Source organism: Anopheles ziemanni, chromosome 2, assembly GCF_943734765.1.
Source record: "Anopheles ziemanni chromosome 2, idAnoZiCoDA_A2_x.2, whole genome shotgun sequence".
Taxonomy (NCBI): Eukaryota; Metazoa; Arthropoda; class Insecta; order Diptera; family Culicidae; genus Anopheles; species Anopheles ziemanni.
This window is the reverse complement of record NC_080705.1, coordinates 18683137-18704905: the sequence shown is the minus strand read 5'-3', so window position 1 is coordinate 18704905 and position 21769 is coordinate 18683137. Positions and strand designations below refer to the sequence as shown.

The 21769-nt window shown below is 44.2% G+C and overlaps 5 protein-coding genes across 6 annotated transcripts; 2 read left to right on the top strand and 3 right to left on the bottom strand.

Annotated features, from left to right (window-relative positions):
- Nucleotides 1-710: 710 nt before the first annotated feature.
- On the bottom strand, nucleotides 711-6297 carry LOC131293113 (uncharacterized). The gene is made up of 5 exons (XM_058321192.1): nucleotides 6067-6297; nucleotides 2087-2495; nucleotides 1898-2013; nucleotides 1318-1836; nucleotides 711-953 (listed from the first exon to the last, which is right to left on the bottom strand). Exons 1-5 carry the CDS (start codon nucleotides 6295-6297, stop codon nucleotides 711-713), a joined length of 1518 nt encoding a protein of 505 aa, XP_058177175.1.
- Nucleotides 6298-7928: 1631 nt separating this feature from the next.
- On the bottom strand, nucleotides 7929-9308 carry LOC131287076 (caspase-like). The gene is made up of 2 exons (XM_058316096.1): nucleotides 8963-9308; nucleotides 7929-8901 (listed from the first exon to the last, which is right to left on the bottom strand). Exons 1-2 carry the CDS (start codon nucleotides 9291-9293, stop codon nucleotides 8378-8380), a joined length of 855 nt encoding a protein of 284 aa, XP_058172079.1. The 5' UTR covers nucleotides 9294-9308; the 3' UTR covers nucleotides 7929-8377.
- Nucleotides 9309-10030: 722 nt separating this feature from the next.
- LOC131293112 (uncharacterized) lies at nucleotides 10031-11313 on the bottom strand. The gene is made up of 3 exons (XM_058321191.1): nucleotides 10473-11313; nucleotides 10171-10403; nucleotides 10031-10102 (listed from the first exon to the last, which is right to left on the bottom strand). Exons 1-3 carry the CDS (start codon nucleotides 11311-11313, stop codon nucleotides 10031-10033), a joined length of 1146 nt encoding a protein of 381 aa, XP_058177174.1.
- Nucleotides 11314-11855: 542 nt separating this feature from the next.
- LOC131281877 (voltage-dependent anion-selective channel-like) lies at nucleotides 11856-17179 on the top strand. Of its 2 annotated transcripts, XM_058311238.1 has the most exons (5): nucleotides 11856-11996; nucleotides 15541-15860; nucleotides 15957-16184; nucleotides 16279-16487; nucleotides 16569-17171. In XM_058311238.1, the coding sequence occupies exons 2-5, from the start codon at nucleotides 15541-15543 to the stop codon at nucleotides 16658-16660; spliced, it is 849 nt and encodes a 282-aa protein (XP_058167221.1). In that variant the 5' UTR covers nucleotides 11856-11996; the 3' UTR covers nucleotides 16661-17171. The 2 variants fall into 2 exon arrangements, with proteins under 2 accessions (XP_058167221.1, XP_058167219.1); XM_058311236.1 differs by having other exon boundaries at nucleotides 15541-16184; nucleotides 16569-17179.
- Nucleotides 17180-17780: 601 nt separating this feature from the next.
- LOC131289159 (COP9 signalosome complex subunit 4) lies at nucleotides 17781-19367 on the top strand. Its single transcript, XM_058318372.1, has 4 exons — nucleotides 17781-17991; nucleotides 18073-18328; nucleotides 18397-19073; nucleotides 19144-19367. Exons 1-4 carry the CDS (start codon nucleotides 17829-17831, stop codon nucleotides 19275-19277), a joined length of 1230 nt encoding a protein of 409 aa, XP_058174355.1. The 5' UTR covers nucleotides 17781-17828; the 3' UTR covers nucleotides 19278-19367.
- The last annotated feature ends 2402 nt before the right edge of the window (nucleotides 19368-21769 follow it).

The following is a 21769-nucleotide window of genomic DNA, read 5'->3' as shown; positions in this document are numbered from 1 at the left end:
CGTGCTGCGTAACGTCGATGAGGCCACGTATCGCCTCGTTTCCCCAGCGGGACGCGTAACGCAGCAGCAGCAGCATTCCTCGTTCCTGCAACGGAAGGTGGGTGGTCGAAGACAGAATGATGAAGCAGAAAAGGTTGGCAGAGGTTGGTTTAAAAGAAGGAAAGGGGTTGGAGGAGCCCGAAAAACGATCCGACTATGCCATCCGAATTTATGTGAGAAGGAGTAAGAAAGCCGCTACATGATACAAAGAGAAGAACCGGACCCTCTGGTGCTGGTTGTAAGAAGATGAAGTTGAAAATTGATATCGAAAACGAATGTTGTACACGTGCATATCTACAAGCGATCATTTCGTATTCTCGCAGACATTCTAGGCAATTTTTGGACAAAAGCATCCACTCTACTATTAAGGCATCGATCCGTGTTGTACTAAATCTACCCTTCCCGTCACCGATTAAAATTGGTTTTGTATAAAAACTAGAGTGCTCTCGCTAAAGCCGGGACGCCAAGTAAAACAATAAAATCCTACTAAAACCGTTCCACTAAGGTCTCCACCCACTCCACATGTTTGGCCACGCTTTGAACCTACTTTGCACATGAGAAAAAGGCACACTGAAGTCTGCACCCTGTGGTGTCCTGAATTAAACTTTCTGCTTTTTTGCTTTGTTCTTTTCTACTCTTTTCCTAGATTCGACTGAATCCACACCTAAACCTCAAAACTGAAAGCCAACGCGCGCCATCAGCTGCCGCAGGGTGGCGCAGCACAAGCGTGGATCCTCCTTCGGTTTCTTCTGCAGCAACACTTCTTCCGCGTACTGGCACGGGCAGTAGGCCGTCGGCAGGTGGCGAGGGGCGGACACGATGGCGTTTTCCTCGATCGTCCAGTCCAGCCGTCGGCGCAGATAGTCCTTGCCCCAGCGCTGCAGATACCGCAGGAAAATGCCTTCCGCTCGTCCCTGGTAGCATGGTGGAGTTGATGGCGCCGTTCGCACGCAACACAGACGCGCGCACACACACGATAAAAAAGAAAACAAGGGCCACCGCCGCGATAGGGAAAAAGATAGGAAACGAAAGAACACAACGCACACAACAAATCGTGAAAAATGTAAAACTGTACACGCTACGCTACACCGGAAGGTAAGAGGATTTCTTATCGGGAGAGAGAGAGAACCCACAACCACCTTAGCTAAAAGGATCAACACTCGTTTGTCATCGCTCTTTCCGGAAGTAGAAGACACCGAATCGGAAAGGATCGTGAAACACACAAACGATCTACCTACAGAGGAAATTGAGAGATGATCTTCTGTGTCTGAGACCTACCTGCTTCCTGGACAGCCGCGTCGTGTTCGCACCTTGTATGACGATATCGTTCGTCGTCACGTCCAACCGTCCTTCCCAGCCCGGTTCGATCGTGTTACCGTTCTGTTCGCTCCGCTCGATAAACTCGTTCAAATAGCTAATGCACTGCGACGGTTCAAAGTACAGGAAGCAGAGGTTCACCTTGTGGCACGAAATGTGCCCACGATCGTCCAACGCCAGCAGAATCTTGTGGCGGATTAGCTGCTTGTTAACGCGTGCCATGCATCGCTCGAGCCCCCGGGCCAACTTCAGCTTGACCCACATGCACAGGAAGATGGCGGCAGCGTTCAGGAAGAGCCAGGCGACTCCGAGCGAAAACAGCGTGATGCCGTAGATTCCGGAGAACAACAGTCCGAGCAGCACGAAGAACGCGAACAGGATCCACACGACCAGGACGCGCTTGTAGCAGATGTTGTACAGCGTGAACCGGTAGTCGTTGACCAATGTTTCCATCGCGTGGACATACTCTTCAACTGTCAGCTAAAAACCGGGTAAAACTAGTTAGTTTCAAAACACTGCCTTCGCGATCTTCGATCCTTACCGTAAGTCCTTGGGCCATCAATTCCTCCGGGACGAGCTCTGGACGGAATACGGCCGGTGTAATCCATGGCCACCGGGTGTTCGTCGGCAGCAGGGTAACAATAACATCTCCATTTGCTGCAACCAAGACAAAAGAAAACGGCCATCACGTGTACCGGCCCTTGAGCGCAGGGTTCCTCAAACTACTCACCGAAACCTTCACGCACGCGTCCAGTGGACAGTTCGATCGTGCGCATCGACTGTATCGGTTGCACCACATTGACCGACTGCTTCGGAATGTCTATCACGGCCGGTTGGGACGTTTTGCTAAGGCCACTCGTCACGGGGGCGCCTTGGCTACCCGATGCTGGGCCGCCGATCTTGCCGCTGGACTTGCTGGTGGACGCGGCGGGTGATGTGGTAGATTGGGGTAGGGTTTGTGACTGCGGTTGCTTTGGTGTGCTCGGGGATCGCGTGTCAAGGTGCACGTGAACCGTTTCCGTCGGCAGAACGGCCGGTGGCGCCGTGTCCGGTGATGTTGTGGTTGATTGGCGGATATTTCCTGTCCCGGGGTGATGCTTACCGGTTGAGGGTGGGGGCGGTAGTGATGTTGAGGGTGACTGCAAGAAGGAAGGAATTTTTAATCATCGCAACTGGTTGCAATATCGCTTGATTGCGTGACGTAAATTCAGCACATTCAGCAACAGTATTTGCTAAAAGTTAATTATTAATTAGAGATCGATTAATATTGCATATGCTATTGGGAATTCAAAATTCAATTGCCGATTCCTGACATAGCACACTTGTTCTTGATCATAAGGTTGAATTTATTCAATAAAACGATTGATTTATTTAGGTCTATTTAACTTTTATTTTTTATTTTTTTAAAGATTATTTTCGTACTTTTCTTTAATGAATCAAAAGCATGATAACTGTTTTGTAAATTAGAAAAACTGTAAGTAAAAAAGTGTAAAAAGTAGTTCCACAAAATTAGAGTACAACTCGAAAAAATTACTTAAGGAGACTATGAAACATATGAAAATAGACTAACCTTATCTACTAACTAATATGCTTGCTATTTGCTTGTTAATCTTTAGATACAATTTCATGTAACATATGAAAAAATGAACAAGCTTTTTCAAAAACCAAGTTGTAATTGCGCCCGCCATTGCCTTAGCGTATTCTTGCCCATTCGAAATGTATCCATTACTCGCATGCAAAGTAGTGTCAATCCTTGGCAATCTCGCAACGATTTCCATAAGTATCCAAGAAACATGTGATTGTGGCGCGGCAAAAAAAGGTGTAAAAAAGAAACACTGTCCCCAATCATCTACGCCAGCTACCATCCCCCCCCGTTCAAAACAAGAACGTGTGGTTGTGCAAAACAACTTGACACGGGATGATTCATTCCACAGACTCAACTGCATGCCGATATCTAAAAGCGGGAAAAAGAAAACAATTTATATGTCCCGTACGTTGCCAAGGGCGCTGTGTCAATGCTTATGGTTGATTCGATGTGAAACAATCGTTTTATTGTAACCATAACTGCCGAGGTTTCATTTCAAGTGATTCCATGGAGTTTTGTTTTTTTCCTCCTGTAGCAGGGAAATGAAAATATGTCACCGTGGCAGGAAAAAAAAAATGATAAAAAAAGATTTTTCCTGAATTGAATTGTGTTTTCTCTACAAGTGGGGTTGTGAAATAATCATTGTTGGTGGTCTTTTTTTAAGGTGGACATCATTAAACGGCTGAAGTGGCTTACTGTTTTTGTCTCAGTCATCGAGCTGAACATTATCTCCAAAAGAACCAGACACTATTAATTGTTTAAGAAAATCTTAATCCATCGGCGTAACGATAAATCCCTCAGTTTTTCCGTTCGTAACTAGTAATGAAGAAAACTATCAGACACATCCATCTAATAAAGGAAAAACACAAAACTGTTCATGTTGCTGCCCCATTAGACCTTTCCCACTAATTGTTTTTCCACTTAACGTTATGTGTTTGTCACCGCTGGAAACCCCGTCGCCAGCATAATCGCTTTTTTTCTCGCTGAACGGCTGTCTTATTTGTCTTTTCCTCAATCCACGTGCACCAAATGTGGTCGCTAAACTAATCACCACATACCGGCCGTGGCCGTGGAGGTTCGTTGGTGTTCAATATATGGAAAGCCTCAGCTCCTCGGTAATAAATATTAGATCACCGTTGCGAAATGTGACATCAGCTCTTTCCACCGATGGCTGTACAAATACCCTCCCCATGGGGAGGGGTTGTTTGGACGAAAAGAAATTCAATACATGTCCAATTTGGTGGCGGAACGACGTGGGCACCGACATGCAGGTTGCAAGCGGTAGCCTCCAAACATGTTACTTGATACCATATGAATAGGTCGTATAGGTCACGCATGTTGTCACCCAGTGTGTTGTAGCTACATAGGAAAATGTGTTTGTCACGATGGTTGGTTGCACTGTTCTTAGCGGTTAAACCGAAACACTTTTCCGGGTCACGCATTTCACATCGGTTTCGAATTCAAACCTTCCGAGATGAAGTTTCCATTTCATCGGGAGCATCGGTCGGTCCGTGAAACACGTGACTTCGCGACCGGCACAAACCAATGGCGATATGATATCAATGCATGGCACTGTGTCTGCTGGCACGAGCAAAAGCAGCGTGAGCCAAAACAAAAAAAAGCCCACGCGGAATCTGCGACAAAGAAATGACCTACTAACCGGGGGACGCCCGCTTCAAAGGGCCTGCGAGGAAACGAGGGGCAACGCAAAAAAGGGCGGACGAGGGCAAGACGTGTTTGTCGCACTGGAATGCCGCCGCCGTCACCAGCGACAACAACGATGGCACAACAAACCGGATATCGTTCTGAGCCCCATGGGCAAGCTCGTCGACCCGTCCAACCATTCCCCCGTCCATTCACGAAGAGACACGAACGAAACGAACATGAATAACGCAAGCCGAACACGTGTTCCACAGTGCAGCCCCATTAAAATGTATAGCTCTGTGTAAAGCGCATAATTTTGTATTGTTCAAGACGGTTAAGGATTTAGAAAAAAATATTATTTATATGTTTCAGCTGGAGCTCAAAGAAACTGATTCAAAAACAGGAGAGTGATTTTATAAAAATAAACTTAAAACTGAACCTTTTATTAACATCATAGTCAAATTGAGAGCCGATTACTGTATTTATGCTTGTAAATATAACGTTATCATTTTCATTCATGATTGGAGCTTCGAAAAGTAGGAATAGTGTCATACACGAGAACAAATTGTATTGTTTTTTTACTGTACCAAGTCATGCATTTCCAAATACGACCACCATTTGTAGAAGAATATTAAATTAGTTTTTTTAGCATGAAACACAAGACACAAAAAGTTGCAAAAATTATGAAAAAAAATGTGAAAACATTGGACATCAAAAACTTGTTTTGAGTAAAACTAATCTAAAATACCTAGGTGTTATTTTAAAGGGTTATTTTATAAACGCGAAAAAAGTTATTTCAATAGCTACTTTTGGTAACAACCACTAGGAGAAAAGAATAAAAAAAACTGATTGAAACTTGAAGAAAATAAAATGACCTGGCGCAACAGGTTTAACTCGTTTTCTTTTCAATTCCAACGTTTCAATTCGCTCGTTTGCATACTAATCGAAAGTATGTTGTGGAGCAACCCAAAAATGCGATTTTATGAGAATTTTGCATCACCAGAATGGACAGAGCCTAAAACGGTACTTCACTGTATCGAAAAGTCGAATCGTTGGTTCCACAACGACAACATCCAGTCGGGGCCGGTTCTCGCGCGCCGCGGAGACATAGAGAATGCTCATCCCCACGAAATGACGAACTTTTCTGTCTGCTCTCTTCGATCTGGAGCCCATCGTGTCGCGGCCCCGATTTTCCTCATTGGCGGTTTGAGAAAGGTGTCGGATTTGTTTAATCAATTGTGTCACGACGAAAAAAACCTTTAGTAGCGCTTAGAAAAAAACCCAGCCATACCCTAAACAACAAGCGGAAAATAAAATAAAGGGTTCGTCGCTTACAGCCATTGCGTCTATGAAGAAGAGCGTTCGAGCTTTCGGAGTTTCCACCCCAACGGCTAGAGTAGCGGCAGCAAATAATGATGTTGTCCCAGCCCAAATTCCATTCTGCCCCACACCAGCACACCCTTCCCCCACTCGATGCTTACCGTCGCTGGCTCTCCTTCCTCCTCGAACTTCACCCAGTTGGAGCTGGTTTTCAGGCCATCGCCAACGGTGGGAACCGATGGCGTCCCGTTGCTGACCGTCGACGACGTGCCCATTCCGGTTGCATTGTTCTGCCGCAAGCTCGCTGGTGCGGCTGGTGACGCACTGCGGTCACTCGTTTCGCCAACATCCCCACCGTTTCCGTTGCTGTTGCCCTTCGCCGATGGCTCCATCTCTCGCGCGCTCTCGATGGTGATGTGCTTTCGGTGGTGTTGGCTTCTTTCCCTATCACAATGTGCCTTTCGGGAAGAAGTCCCGTCCACTCACGCCAGGTAAACACGCGAACTGTTCTGGAAAAATAACGCACCACCAACGCACCCTCCTCTAGCGCCCGCCACTGCACTGGATGAACGCTGATGCGATGTGGCACACGCGCTGGGGTGAAGCGATCCGAAGCATTCGATGGAAGGCAAACAGAACCACGAACACGCACCGCACACACAAGGGGCCACCGGTGGTCGGACGGTGGCGCTGGCTGTTTCTACGCGCAACGGCACACACGTGTACGCATACGCAACAACCAAAACCACACCAGAGGAAAAAAAACTCACAGCCTGCGTGGATTCCAAATACCGTTCGATTCACTTACGCGACACCTCGCGTTCGCTTCACTGGCCTCGCGCTTCGGTAAAGGGTTGTGAAGGCGCAGATATGCTTCGCTCGACGCACTACAAGCACCCCGTTTTTCAGAGCCGCGATTAGCCCCCAACGTCGTCAGCGGGAACGATCCGTGAGATCACGCGGGCACATCTTTTCTTTCGATATCTACTTCTTCTTTTTGGGCTCACTCGGGAGAGGAGGCACAAAAAACGGGGTACGCGGTCTCACACGCACACGTCGAGCGACTGTAGCAGCCAACCTTTGGATACACAACAACCCTCGGCGATGATGAAGGTGGTGATCGTCTCGCCAACCTGTCGAGGGAAACCTGCTTTCCGGCCGACGCGCCCCGGACGAGAACGCGATGAATACTAATTGGATTTACAATCTGTATACGTGGAACAACCCGAACGCCGTCACGGGATGGGGATTTTTGTTACCTGTCCCCGTTACCTGGCCTGTGGTCCCTCGGTCCGGAGAAAACGGTCCGTCGTGCGCGTTACCTGACGTTTACGTGCGGAATGAGTCTCTCAGTGCTGCTGCTGCAGGCGCTGCGGCCTCCACCGAATGATGGCCGCGAAGTGCGCGCTGCGAGCGAGATGCATGCCGCGAAGCATAATATGTTTGTGCCCGCCAGAGAGCCACAACATGCGCCCGCTGGGTTCAATCGGAAAATCGAGAGAAATACAGGGAGTCACTGTTGCTCAACCAAGCGTTCTTACAAACCTGTGCCTGTGCGTATGAACCGAACTGTTTTCTTACGTTTTAATGAAAATTTTGAAAAAAAAACATTTAAATCTTCATTCGTTCGCTAGCCTGCATTCCACAGAGCTGACCAATTAGCTTCAATGAGATTTAAACAAATTTGAGACTAAGTCGTGATAGGTCGATAAGGCGCAAACATGCTCGTGAACGAACACTTTTTCGAAGAACAGTAAAAGAGAGAATAACGTGCACGTAAACCATGAGAGCAGCGTTTTAAAAAAGCACCTGCACGACGATCCATCACGAGCTGCGAGATTAAACAAACCTTTGAATGGCTCTGAAACACGTGAATCAAAACATAAACCAGTTAAAACGCACTCACTGATGGAGCATATCATTCAAAGATGTTCCACTCGCAAGCTCAACGTGATCAATTCGCTACAAAGTATCATTTATATGGAATAAAATACTTCTCGTCTTTGTAAAACCACATGCCAATTTTATTATTTTGTTACAACACGTTACGGTGGTAAACGTACTACGATAAATAAAACATTTGGAATACAAGCATTCGTTTTCGCGTTTGCCAATTAATACAGTTGAGATTACTTGGGAGAATAAAACCAGATAAAATGTTTTTCTAAAATTTCCGTGCAATAATTGCCTTAACTGGAGTTTTACGGAGGTGTCCATATCTTCAGGGCAAATTTTCTTATAAAAATGTCTGTTCAATTGTTACACCTACTCTCACTGAACCTTATTCGACTGCAATACAGTTTTGTGATACAAAGTAAAATAAAATTATTAAATAAAGTTGCCCAATTTGCTCGTAAATGAGGTAGTATTTTAAAAAAAATGTATAATGCCTTGGGCAAAATTGGTACGACTAAATGCGACTCGATAGAAAGTGGCGAGTGTAGTCCATTTGTTGTTGTTTGTTTTGTGGTATCACACCTCATTGAACAACAGCAACCGGGTCAGCATCGAAACGACACAGGGTGTCTGTTTGCGCATGTTGTGCTCCGGAAGGTTGGACATCGATTCGTGATCGTAGGCCACCCTCTGGGTGACGAACGTAAGCAGCGTGAGGAAATCGTATTTGTTTCCGTTCTCATTCATTTCCTTGCACAGCTCGTTGATGAACCACGAGCCCTCGGAGGTGTTCCGGAAAGCCATGAAGCCGGGGATTGTCGCGTAAGCGAAAAGGAAATCGGCGTGCGTCGGAATGCTGTACCGAGCGACACCGTCCTTCTGCACCTTCACCCCACTGTCGAGCTGGTTTCCACGACACGCCTGAATGAGGAATATTTTCGGACGTCCCGCCAGCGACGGACAATTCTTGGCAGTGAAGTGGGTCCAGATAGACGACAGCTGGTAGGCACAATCGTGTGCATAAACGTAGTCCCCTTCTTCTCCATGGGTTAGCACCGCTACCAGAAAACAGTCGCTGTCCTTGTGATCCATGGCGGCAACTATAAAAAAGAATTTACGAATTAAAAAAAGCTCAAAAACGTTCCATCCTGAGTAACCTACCGCTGTCAATGACGTTTTTAATCTCTTCTAGTTTGAAATCCTGATAGATTTTTACGTCGAATCCGAACGATGTTAACGTATCCTTCAGTCGTTTGCAGTCAACATCGCTTCCTTCTCGCGATGGCAGTGTAACATTAGGTACATTGTACTTGTTGTGCGAAAATATTAACGCCATCCCGCGGCGCTTGTGATTCATGGGATAGTACGCGGCATACCGTTCGATGACGTACGCTGGCTCGTTGGTTGTTCCATTTGTCCGCGACGTGCCCGGTCCAGCCAAGCTACGAGGCATCTGCCTCGTATCAGTGGTGTCTTTCTTTCGGCCAAACATTTTCAGTAATGCTGCTTTTGCTGAAAAAATCCAAAATGCTAATCAGCTGATTCATCTCGTTATGAACAAAGGAAATCACGCGCTCTCGAATTAACTTTGTGCCATTTTTTCTGTCCATTCTACACCTATCGTAAATATGCTTTTAAGACTGGAACACGATTGTATCACTTTTAAGAACTAATTTAATAAAAAATCAGTATATTTATTGAATTTTAGGGCTTATTATCGGTTGCACACACTCCAAACGCAACATAATAACATATGAGTGTTAAACTGTTACCGTTTTGCATAAATGATGAGAAAATTTGAAGCACTTCAACTCGTCTAATGGATCAAACAACACACTAGTTACTTGTTGCAATACTTGTTTAGTTTAACCAATATCAAATGTCTCGGAAAAACCCGAATATCCATCAGTATGACTCACCCGCGGCCGACGGTAGACGCTTGAGTATCACTTTGCATCTGGCAATATTATTGCATATAAACACCAGGTGTGCGGTGTTTTTTTATTCACCACTGCAATGACAGCACGTTTTAAATTCAAAATAAGGATATACCATGCGAGTTGATTCCTTCAACTTGTCCGTTTATCTTTAAAATTTTGCAATATGTGTATCATCGACATTATAATTCAAGCTTTAAACATACCTTACATTTCATACATTTATATAAGATTTTATTTAAACATAAAAATGTTACATTAACAGCTAACATGTTCATTTAAATCTCTTTGATTAATTATCCCTAGAATAATCTACTAAAATTTCTGCAATGAAAGAGACTCTAGTTATTCCAGAAATGATGTACTGTAAAGAGCCCAGATAAGATTCGGTTTCACAAACTGTTCTTAATGTCCACCGTACTTTGTACTAACCTGTACCACAAGCTTGTAGCAAACCCGACACACCCCAAAAGTGTGAAAGAAAAACACATTGTAGTCGAGTAGCAGTTGCAAATGAGTTATCCTAAGCCTGGTGGCTTTTGGCGCATTTTGAAGATCGGTGGTATATAGCGGTTGCGAGAAATTAACTTCAGCATACAGCCATTCACAAGACCAGGTAAAGTACAGAAAAACAATAAAGTAGGGTATCACATGCAAGCAGTACGCTGTAATTATAGATAATGAAATATTTTAGTATGAGAAAATGTTGAATATGCTCAAAGTATGTTACAAACTTTTAAAAGAGGTCTCCATGAATGCGCGGAAAACAATCCAGTATGTTTCGTTCCACAACACGATACTAAATTTCAAACAAATCATGAAAAGACCCCATGAAAATTGGTTTTGAATCTGAAGAAAGGCTTTCATGCATAGAAAATAGCATGAGCAAGCTTTACGTAGTTCAACATCCATGTTGCCGATACACAAACCGTGATTGCCTAATTTATGTATAAGTATACAACTCTGTTTTATTCCAAGCTTTAAAATGCGCAAATAACTTGTTAAAATTCGTATATACATAGTCATTTGCAGCTGTCTGTATATATCTACAACGCTCATGATCTGAAATAGTATAATGAAACCAATGGTAGATGTTTTTGTGTTTTTGGAATCGGCCGATATCAGTAGCACGATCGAGCATTCCACTGTGAGCAAAATGCAGCACAACACGCTATACAGTCGATTGTATTTGGTTAATATTTTTTGCAAAACACGTTTGTCAGCAATATCCGTAATTTGTATTTCAATTTCATTAAACGTGTTCCAAAGATGAACGTCTTCTCTGCCGACAGCCAATTTTTCCCACGTTACCACGAAACAAGCTGCCAACGAGGTACAGAGGAACATCCAGTTGACGAGGCGATTGACGCAGCTGTGGTTGGGAATGAACAAGTCGGCAAACGATACTGCATAGGCCGCCGATAACAGGCACATGATGAGAATCAGAATCATTTTTAAGATACAAAGCCTTTGCTTGAAGGTGTTTATTTTGAAAGGATTGGGACCACCATTGGCATCAACACGGTGATGACAGAAAAAATCAAAAAACATTTTAAAATGTTGCATTGCTTCCATTGCACTGTTAAAAGATAGCACCAAACTTGTTGAGACGGTCCGACGGAACTAATGCCATTTATCTACTCGTGGTGCTGGAGATTAAACGTGTCAACAATACATGACCGATGGTGTCGCTTCCATTAGGTTATTAAAAACTACAAAAATACATTTATTATTCAGTTTCTTGTCCGTTGTAGAGTTTAAATCGTTTGCCATAATTTCACACAGCCCTGACGCCTTTGCCGATGCTTTCACGATACGTACGTAAAACAGGTCGAACCTTGTAGGTTATGAAGACAGATAAGTTGGAATTGTTGGTGGTAAAATATTCTGGTCAGATTTATATTGATAGTTATTCGAGCATAAAGATTACAGTTTAACAATTTTAAACGATTCCCTGAATGCATAAAATGTATCTGTATCTCATATAGAAATAGATTCTGATGTCGGTACATAATTAAAATCCTATTTTTGACAATTTTGTGGAAATATTAGCTAACCTTCGATATTCTTCAAGGAATCTTGACCATCGAACGAGAAACGATTTTCTATGAAAAAATTCAGTCTTGAAAGTTCCGTCGACGTACTTGGTGTTTTGCGCATCCCATTTCTCTTAGGCATTTTCGCTTATTCTAGTGAAAGCAGAGATTTTCTCGTGTTCCTCGTGGTGTAAAGTGAAACAAAACACTCGGTATTAAATAGTAAGTAGTAGCGAGTGGCTTTTCGTATTCGGGAAAAAGGATTATTCACGGGGTCAATGAAAGTGGTTAAGCGTAGCATCTCTTCCGGGTACCAAAAAACGCCATGCCCCCCTGCCGCATTGTTCCCGACAGCGCCCCACCTTGAATTTCCTAACGGTGGATGTCGATGAAGAATTTGATTCTTTCGCCTGAAACCCGATTCAGTTGTCCATTCGTACGTCAGCAAGTGCCCCGACAATGGTACATTCGGTTACGCAGCGGGAAATTGCCGGCATCAAGTGCAGTTTCGGGATTACATAATCAATCGATAAATTTCATAAGCAAGCCCTCTCGTTTGTAAAAACAGCGTTTTCTCCAGATCATGTCCGTCTGAATGTAAGGAAGTGAAACATGATGAGGTACACCGAACTTAAAAGTTCATTTCTCTGAACTGGTCATTTATTCTTTTTCCTGGGTATGCTGGCTCGCCTGCTGAAGCGCAGAAAAAAGAACAGAAAATCAATATGGCTGCACTAGCTGGCTTTTGGTACCTTTTCGTTCTATTCTCGTACTGCTACAAGAATGAAGAAGCATCGGGGTGTGGACCATTTTATTGCAACGGTATAATTTGGGAGCGACATCCATTCCAGCTAATGTGCTGGAAATGGTGAAGCTCGTCGATCTCGATCTGAATGATAATCTAAACTTACAGCTATCCTATAGCGCCTGGATGGCGGCGCCTCACGAGTGTGTCAAGTGATCCAGTAGGCATCCATGACGTCCTTTACACACGATGTGTATCATCTGGTTCGCAAAATACTCGAATTATGTAATGCATTATGAGCAAAATTGACCAGCAACAGCGCACATACAGTTGTACGCGCAAATACAGCACTTCTGCCCATTTGAGGGGATCCCTCTGTACCGGGAAATATTGCGGTCACGGGATAGTGGTCACAGTGTGACAGTAAATTAATTTATCATCCAATTTTCACACTGCCGTCGAGCCGCCGTTACCCTGCATTTTACTGTCGCCGGTTGCTTGATAAGCTAGTTTCATGAAGGAGTACAAAAAATGCCGGCTTTACCGTGTGGAACAACTCTATCTCCGGCTCAGGGATTCCTTATGGCAGAAAGAGCAAACAGCAGACAACTCTGCGCGGAGGTGCGTATCGGCGTAGTGACAGACTCTGGCCACGCGATCTGCGTGGTTACGTCACCAACTCGTCGACTTGTAGAGATCAGTGGATGATCTTCACCGTGATATACTTATGATAACACGAATGTTTGCTGATAATGTGGCACAAGGTCGGTAAACAACAAACAAGCCAAGCGTTTGAGAAAATAAAAACAACTACTCTGATTTGTTCAGGATAGATAGTACAATAAATAGATTCGACCGCCCGTATGATATAATAGTACGAGACTTGTTCTTTATTCAAGCTCTGGTCAGTCTCGAGGGTTCATTTAACTTTCCGTACCGCTTTCCGTAAGCGTACCTAGCAGCGTCCAAGAAAAAAACTGCGCTACACTTGGCAATGGGATGGAGCAAGAAGAAAAAGGGCTTGCTTTGATTTGAATGTCAACTAGGTAAAACGGCCCGGTTACACGGGCCAGTTACAGTACCCATTGCACGGGTCCCAGTTACAGTGCCCGTTTACAGGGCCCGTTTACAGGACACGTTGAATGTTCCCAGTTAAAGGGCCCGGTAACACGGCCAATTTACAGGGCTCGGTTACACGGCCCGGTTACAGGACTCAGTTCACAGGGCCCGGTATGTCGGCCCGTTGACAGATCCCGGTTACAGGGCCCGTTTACAGGGCCTAACCTTATGAATGTAGTTTACTGCTTAATTTTATTCTGCATTGGTTATTTCCATTACGTTGCAGCACCACTTTTTCCAAGAATACATGCAATGTTCGAAAAAATTGTCCCTAAAATCTCGAAAACTTTTCATTTCCTTCGTACTGCAAACTTTGAATGAAACTGTGTAGCACGTTCACGCTTTGCCGTTTTCATTTCGGCAAAGTAACCATCGACTACCAAAAACTCGTCCAGCGCAAGAAAAATTTCCCCTACCATGCTGCATCCATAGTATCCTTAGCAAAATAACAGCAAGTGGGGAAACCGTACAGTGCGTGGGAAAACCGGAACGTCGAAATTGTGCATCTCACTTTGGCGCTCGCTTCGCTCGTTCAACGGTGCTATTGCTATCTAAGCTCAAGGTAGAAATTGTCGAAATTGTGCATCTCACTTTCACGCTCGCTTCGCTCGTTCACCTTCGTTATTGCTATCTAAGCTCAAGGTAGAAATTTCATCTCGCTTACGTGCTCGCTTCGCTCAATCGTACTGTCTAATGGAACCACTCAGTTAGCGGAGTTTGTATACGGGACTAGGTAAAACGGCCCGGTTACACGGGCCAGTTACAGTACCCATTGCACGGGTCCCAGTTACAGTGCCCGTTTACAGGGCCCGTTTACAGGACACGTTGAATGTTCCCAGTTAAAGGGCCCGGTAACACGGCCAATTTACAGGGCCCGGTTACACGGCCCGGTTACAGGACTCAGTTCACAGGGCCCGGTAAGTCGGCCCGTTGACAGATCCCGGTTACAGGGCCCGTTTACAGGGCCTAACCTTATGAATGTAGTTTACTGCTTAATTTTATTCTGCATTGGTTATTTCCATTACGTTGCAGCACCACTTTTTCCAAGAATACATGCAATGTTCGAAAAAATTGTCCCTAAAATCTCGAAAACGTTTCATTTCCTTCGTACTGCAAACTTTGAATGAAACTGTGTAGCACGTTCACGCTTTGCCGTTTTCATTTGGGCAAAGTAACCATCGACTACCAAAAACTCGTCCAGCGCAAGAAAAATTTCCCCTACCATGCTGCATCCATAGTATCCTTAGCAAAATAACAGCAAGTGGGGAAACCGTACAGTGCGTGGGAAAACCGGAACGTCGAAATTGTGCATCTCACTTTGGCGCTCGCTTCGCTCGTTCAACGGTGCTATTGCTATCTAAGCTCAAGGTAGAAATTGTCGAAATTGTGCATCTCACTTTCACGCTCGCTTCGCTCGTTCACCTTCGTTATTGCTATCTAAGCTCAAGGTAGAAATTTCATCTCGCTTACGTGCTCGCTTCGCTCAATCGTACTGTCTAATGGAACCACTCAGTTAGCGGAGTTTGTATACGGGATAACACACTCGTACATGAAATGCAATCAGCACTAAGCATCTCTTCGCGCAGGGCGAAAAGTGCTTTCACTATCGGCAGCATTTGCAGAGGGCAACAGAGATCTATTTCTAAAAATAGTATGTAACAACACCAAACACGCGAGTAATTCCTGTCGAAAAATCACAGCGCATAGTTGTGCGGGGGCAACGAACAGAGTATGTTTGTAGAAATGATAAACACGTGGTTTTCATCGTGGCGAGCTTTGTTTGAAGCTTGATGCTTGACGAACACAAAAAAGTTCCTTTCTAGTTCTAGTAGTTCTTTATGTGTATCTCGTACCATAAATGTCCACTGATGAACAACGGGGCATGCTTTTCCTCCCCTACAGATGGCTCCACCAGCGTACTCCGATCTCGGCAAGCAGGCCCGCGATGTCTTCAACAAAGGCTACCACTTTGGACTGTGGAAGCTGGACGTCAAGACGAAGACCAACTCCGGCGTGGAGTTCAGCACGAGCGGTCACTCGAACCAGGACACTGGAAAGGTGTTCGGCTCGCTCGAAACAAAGTACAAGGTGAAGGAGTATGGCCTGAACTTCTCGGAGAAATGGAACACGGACAACACGCTGACGTCGGAGGTTTCCGTCGAAAACCAGCTGGTCAAGGGGCTGAAGGTGTCGTTCGACGGCATGTTCGTGCCGCACACCGGGTACGTTGCACCGTTCGGCTATGCCATATCTTACAAGTACCGGCGGAAGGTGCCGGAGGACACTGCTGCTAATACTACTTTCGTTTTGTCATACAGAAGCAAAACGGGACGCTTCAAGACTGCCTACTCGCACGACCGCGTGCGCGTCGATGCCGATTTCAACGTCGACCTGAGCGGACCGCTGGTCAACGCTTCCGGTGTTGCCGGCTACCAGGGCTGGCTGGCCGGTTACCAGGTAGCATTTGACTCGCAGAAGTCGAAAATCACCGCCAACAACTTTGCCCTCGGCTACTCGGCTGGGGACTTCGTTCTGCACACGAACGTGTAAGTTATCCCAAATCCGTTTATGCTTTCCATGCTGCTTTTCTTTATATCTCGATGTCCCTTATGTTTTTTTTTTCTCTTCTCTCGGTTATAGCAACGACGGACGTGAGTTCGGAGGACTCATCTATCAGCGATGCAACGATCGCCTTGAGACCGCCGTCCAGCTGTCGTGGGCTTCTGGATCGAATGCGACCAAATTCGGCATGGCCGCCAAGTACGACTTGGACAAGGATGCTTCCGTCCGGGCCAAGGTCAACAATCAGAGCCAGATTGGTCTCGGCTACCAGCAGAAGCTCCGCGATGGTATGTATCTTGTGGAGGAAAACATATAGAAATGAGATTACGGTGCTTTCCATGCTAATTATCTGTTTCTCTCTTTCTTAGGCATTACTCTAACCTTGTCCACGCTCGTTGATGGCAAGAATTTCAACGCTGGCGGCCACAAGATTGGCGTCGCTCTGGAGCTGGAAGCTTAAGGCGTGCTAAGATTTGTGTTCGCTCTTTGTCCCCTTTTGGGCTCTCGTCCACTCCGTTGCTGTCCCCTGAAGCCGCTACGTAAAGAGCTGTTTTTTGGCCGGGAGCAAAGCGTATGAGGGTCTGAAATGCGGGGGAGATTGCAATTGTATTGGGTGTAGTTGCAGAGAGTTTTAAGAAATATTAAACGATGGAGGGAATCCGTACATACCTACTAATGCTAATGTTTAAATAAATTGTGAATCGAGATAAAAACAAAAGAAATTTTACCAGTCACAGCCCCACACTCCTCGCAGCAAGGCACACGGAACCATTATGTTTTAAGCTAATCACCTGTATTGAGCAGATATATAGCAAGGGAAGGACACGTTTTCCGTTGTACTATTCTCAGAAAGTTCTCCCGCTGTTATTTAAACGCACAATTAAACTTGGTTTCCAACGCTTGCGTAAACTTATAGTACCATAGGCGAGCCACCAACCTGACGCTAAAGATAACCAACAAAACTCTAAAGAATGGTTTATTTTAATGCCCCTCGATTGAAAGAATGACGGAAACCTATCAACTATCGTTTCTGCAATTCACAGCTGCATCAATTGCAGTGTCTCTGGCTTCAATTTGATGAATCGTTAACGTTACGCTCAAACACTACCACTAGCCCGAGATGGTGAAGGACATCAAGCTAAGACCAATGTCGTATCACTTCGAGATTTATAGGTACAAATGACCTACTGCCGAAAAAATCGTTGGAACATTAAGGATAAATAAATACATAATTGACCGGTTAATGTAGCGTATGAATATCAAAAGTTTTAAAGTTCGTTTTTCGTGTTCCTTATCGTAAACCGAATTCTCACCTTCTTTTGATTATTCAACATTTAGTAGCGTTTATGTAATTATCGTTTGTTGTTTCGAGGATCTAAATTTTCAACTGTATGTATATTCAGTTAACATTTCTCCTGCATTTTATTGTTAAAACGTTTTATTTCATTTCAAAATTACCCCTTTTCACCACTCATACTTTTAGTTCACCATCAACAAAATGGAACGTTTCCGAAGGGGTTTCTTATTTCTGACAGTTAACCTCAGACTAAACATTTGTTTTCTTTCGTACAAAACGCTACACAACTTGCAAAGTGGTAAATAAAGACCGAAATAAACGCCTCAAAACGATGTCGATTTCGGTGAACGCATTAAGAAACCAGCTGGTGCTGCTCACCGGATCGTCCGGAATTCACAAGGAACAGGCGGATAAGTATCGGTCGCTACTGGAACAGATACTGCTCAACACCGGCACCGAGATGATCGATACGCTTAAGCTATTCATCGAAGCTAGTACGTACTTACCGCTGATTTAGTGTGTTTTCAAACGCGAGAAAAAATATAAAACATGGCTTTTTTTAACATTCTCCTCAGTACTGAACGAGCACGTAAGTCTGGTCATCTCGCGTCAACTGCTGTCGGATGTGAGCAATCATCTTACCAAACTTCCGGACGAAATCTCCAAATCGGTGGCACACTTTACGCTAGACAAGGTGCAACCAAGGGTTATTTCATTCGAGGAACAGGTTGCCAGCATTCGGCAGCATCTGGCACAGATTTATGAACGCAATCAAAACTGGAAGGAAGCCGCCAACGTGCTCGGTGGAATCCCCTTGGAAACGGGACAAAAGTAGGCGAACCATAAGAGTTAGTCGTGTTTGAAGTTTAGTTTTACAAATGTTGCTTATCGATTTGCAGGCCGTACTCGTTGGACTACAAGTTGGAAACTTACTTGAAAATAGCGCGACTGTTCCTGGAGGACGAAGACCCAGTGCAGGCGGAAGCCTTTATCAACCGTGCCTCGATCCTGCAGGCCGACACCAAGGATGAAAAGCTACAGATACTGTACAAAGTGTGCTACGCCCGGGTGCTTGACTACCGTCGGAAGTTTATCGAGGCGGCACAGCGCTATAATGAGCTCTCCTACCGTACGATCGTCGACGAGGACGAAAGGATGATGGCGTTACGTAAGGCACTTATCTGCACGATACTCGCTTCGGCCGGTCAGCAACGGTCACGCATGCTGGCCACGCTCTTTAAGGACGAACGCTGCCAACACCTGCCCGCTTACTCCATTCTCGAGAAAATGTATCTCGATCGAATCATTCGCCGGTCGGAGTTGCAAGAGTTCGAAGCGCTCTTGCAGCTGCACCAAAAGGCGAGCACCCTCGATGGTTCGTCCATCCTCGATCGGGCCGTGTTCGAGCACAATCTCCTGTCGGCCAGCAAACTTTACAATAACATTACGTTCGAGGAGCTGGGCGCTCTGCTTGAGATTCCACCACCAAAGGCGGAACGCATCGCAAGCCAAATGATAACCGAAGGGCGGATGAACGGATACATCGATCAGATCGATGGTGTGGTTCACTTTGAAAGTAAGTCAACAGTAAGTTATTTGGTAGAAATCGAACCCGTTTTACACGTCGTCTCTCTTTTCCGTTTCAGCACGAGAAGTGCTGCCACAGTGGGACAAGCAGATTCAAAGTCTTTGCTATCAGGTTAACGGGCTGATTGAAAAGATTGGAGCGGCGGAACCGGAGTGGATGAGCAAGGTGATGGAGGAGGACATGTGTCCATGAAAGAGCGCTCTCGATTGCGCTGCCGGAAAGGATGGTGATACAAAGCAAAGACGCCCGATACGCTGAGACATTGCAGACTAATCGAATGTGCATACCCTTGATCTTCTGTAATCTTAACAGGGGTCATCCATTCTTCAATCACCGATGGATCGATAGGATGGAAATGCAAGAATGAAATACTTGTAAAATAATTTGGTCTATAATAAAAATGTGAAAACCGTGCGACGAAAACCTATACCAACTCTTTTTAATAATTAATTGATTGGGTTCAACTTGCTTTGCCCAGGCCGTTCCTTCTGAAAAAATAAATAACTTGCTTTGCAAGCAACTGGCTCACTTGTTTAGCTTCTCGTTCACTATCAACTTTTTTTTATTAAATAAAACGTTAAATAAGCTTAAATAAATAACAACATTAGTTTCGTTAACGATACTAGTAGCAAAGTATATCACTCCAATTTTAAAACAATCTAAATAATATCAAAACTAATAACAACAAAAGGCTAACGTAAGAAAGGTCCCTTAACCAGTCTTTCTATCAAAATGGTACCGAGATGCGGGTACCATGTTTGTCCGTACCGGAAATTGCCCAAGTTAGTGCCATTTGCTGAAAATGGAAAAAAGTAATTAATACGAAATAAAAATAGGAATAGAAAAATTGAGATAAAGTTGTGAAAACAAAACGTAACAAGAGTTAATACCTTTGGAATGAACCTTCAATACTGACCTTTAGCTTTAGTTGATGGTCACATTGAAATCTGTCGTGCAAGGAACAACGCAAAACAATGTTGTACTCGCAACATAATTAAGCTTACCGGATGAATTTGTGAGAAAATGAACAACATTACCTGATTCGGTTGAACACGATTGTGATCTCTGTTAGCCCAATATGCGTCATTTACAATAACATGTTCAGATTCTTTATTCATGGTTTTCCTTAAAAAATCGTTCTATCGAACTAACGGATTTAATGCATTTTACCCCAATGGACTTGGTTATCGCAATCAAATGAATAGGATTAGTTTAGGCTTTATTTTTTGTCCATTTGTCCGAAAGATGTGAGTTCTTATTTTCTCACCTCTACACAGAAAGGCACTTTCGAGAGAAACTAAATTGTATCAAAAGATATCGTAAATGAAGTAAGTTATGTCTGTCGTTTGTTTTTGTTAGTGCAAATTAAATTTTTAATAAATTTTGTAAAAAAAAGGAATTTGCAGTCTGACGGTAGTTACGATTATCTGTTACTTTAATGAACACATTTACTGCCGTGACACACCAAACGTTTCATCTACACAGAAAACATATAAAATTGAGTTAAATAACGATGGTTCCGTGTCAGGAGGGGTTTTCCTTTAGATTTGTACTCATTTTCTACGTCAACCCAGCGGCTCGTGTAAATTGCACCGAAATCCGCCTAGCTGGAAGGGAACAACATCCCTCCCGCTCGATGTGCGGAACATAATCTCTGTTAATATTTGAATCGCCTAGCGGGCTGCTTGTTGCGGGTGATTGCTATTGCTATTGCCTCATAAGTTTCAATAGTGCACTATTATTTCCCTGCCAAAACGAGTAGGTAACTCTCAGTAGGCTTATGCGGTAAATGCGTCCGGTTTCCGGCGATGTGAGGTTTTATAGTAACGTTTTTTTCGTTCCTAAAGTGTTAACGAGACTTATAGTCTACCAAGGCAGAATCAAGAGATCTGCGATCAATTTTAAGAATACCGAAATCTCGTTTTAACGTTCCACAATACGTTTGGCCGACAAACAGTGGACCTATACCTTTTGTTTCAACGTTCACGTGACAATGACACAACGATACGCTTGAGCCAGACGTGCCAGATACAGTTGCTCATTAAGTTTTATTCGCCATTTACGCTAAAAGTATACTCTTGAATATATCTTTTACGCAGAAGAACCGTCTCTTCTATGCTTGTGATGTGTGTATAAGGAGTGTATGTATTTAAACCTGTATCGGAAATACTGCGAGTTCTTTAATTAACCTTTTACAATTTGTAAGTACATGAGACATGACCATGTGGTGATTTTTGTTTGTTAATTTTAAAGGAATTGATCGACTCAACATAGATGTCGTAAGTATCGAAGAAGGCTTAGAGTTAACCCATATAAGTAAACGTGTTTACTAGATGATATTAAGTAAATGAAAAATTGCCCTTACTTCTAGGCAGGAAACTGTTTCATGCAGTGAGAGTTGTATATTCAAAAGACTGAATATCGCTAGCGTGAACCTCTCCATGGCAGGCGAGCAAATGTGCCGGATAAAAATTAAGAAAAAACACACGTCAAACAACACGAGGATAATTATCAAAAGAAAAAGGAGCACCATCATGCAGAGGGTTGATTTAGCCGCTCTTGGTGCTGTTGCGTAACGATTAAACTAAGATAATAAACAAAACCAAAGGGAAAAGGCAGGAAGAAAAGTTAACTTAAACGTCCCCAGTTAAAGCTCAACGGAGCGAGCTTAAGACCTCTTATGA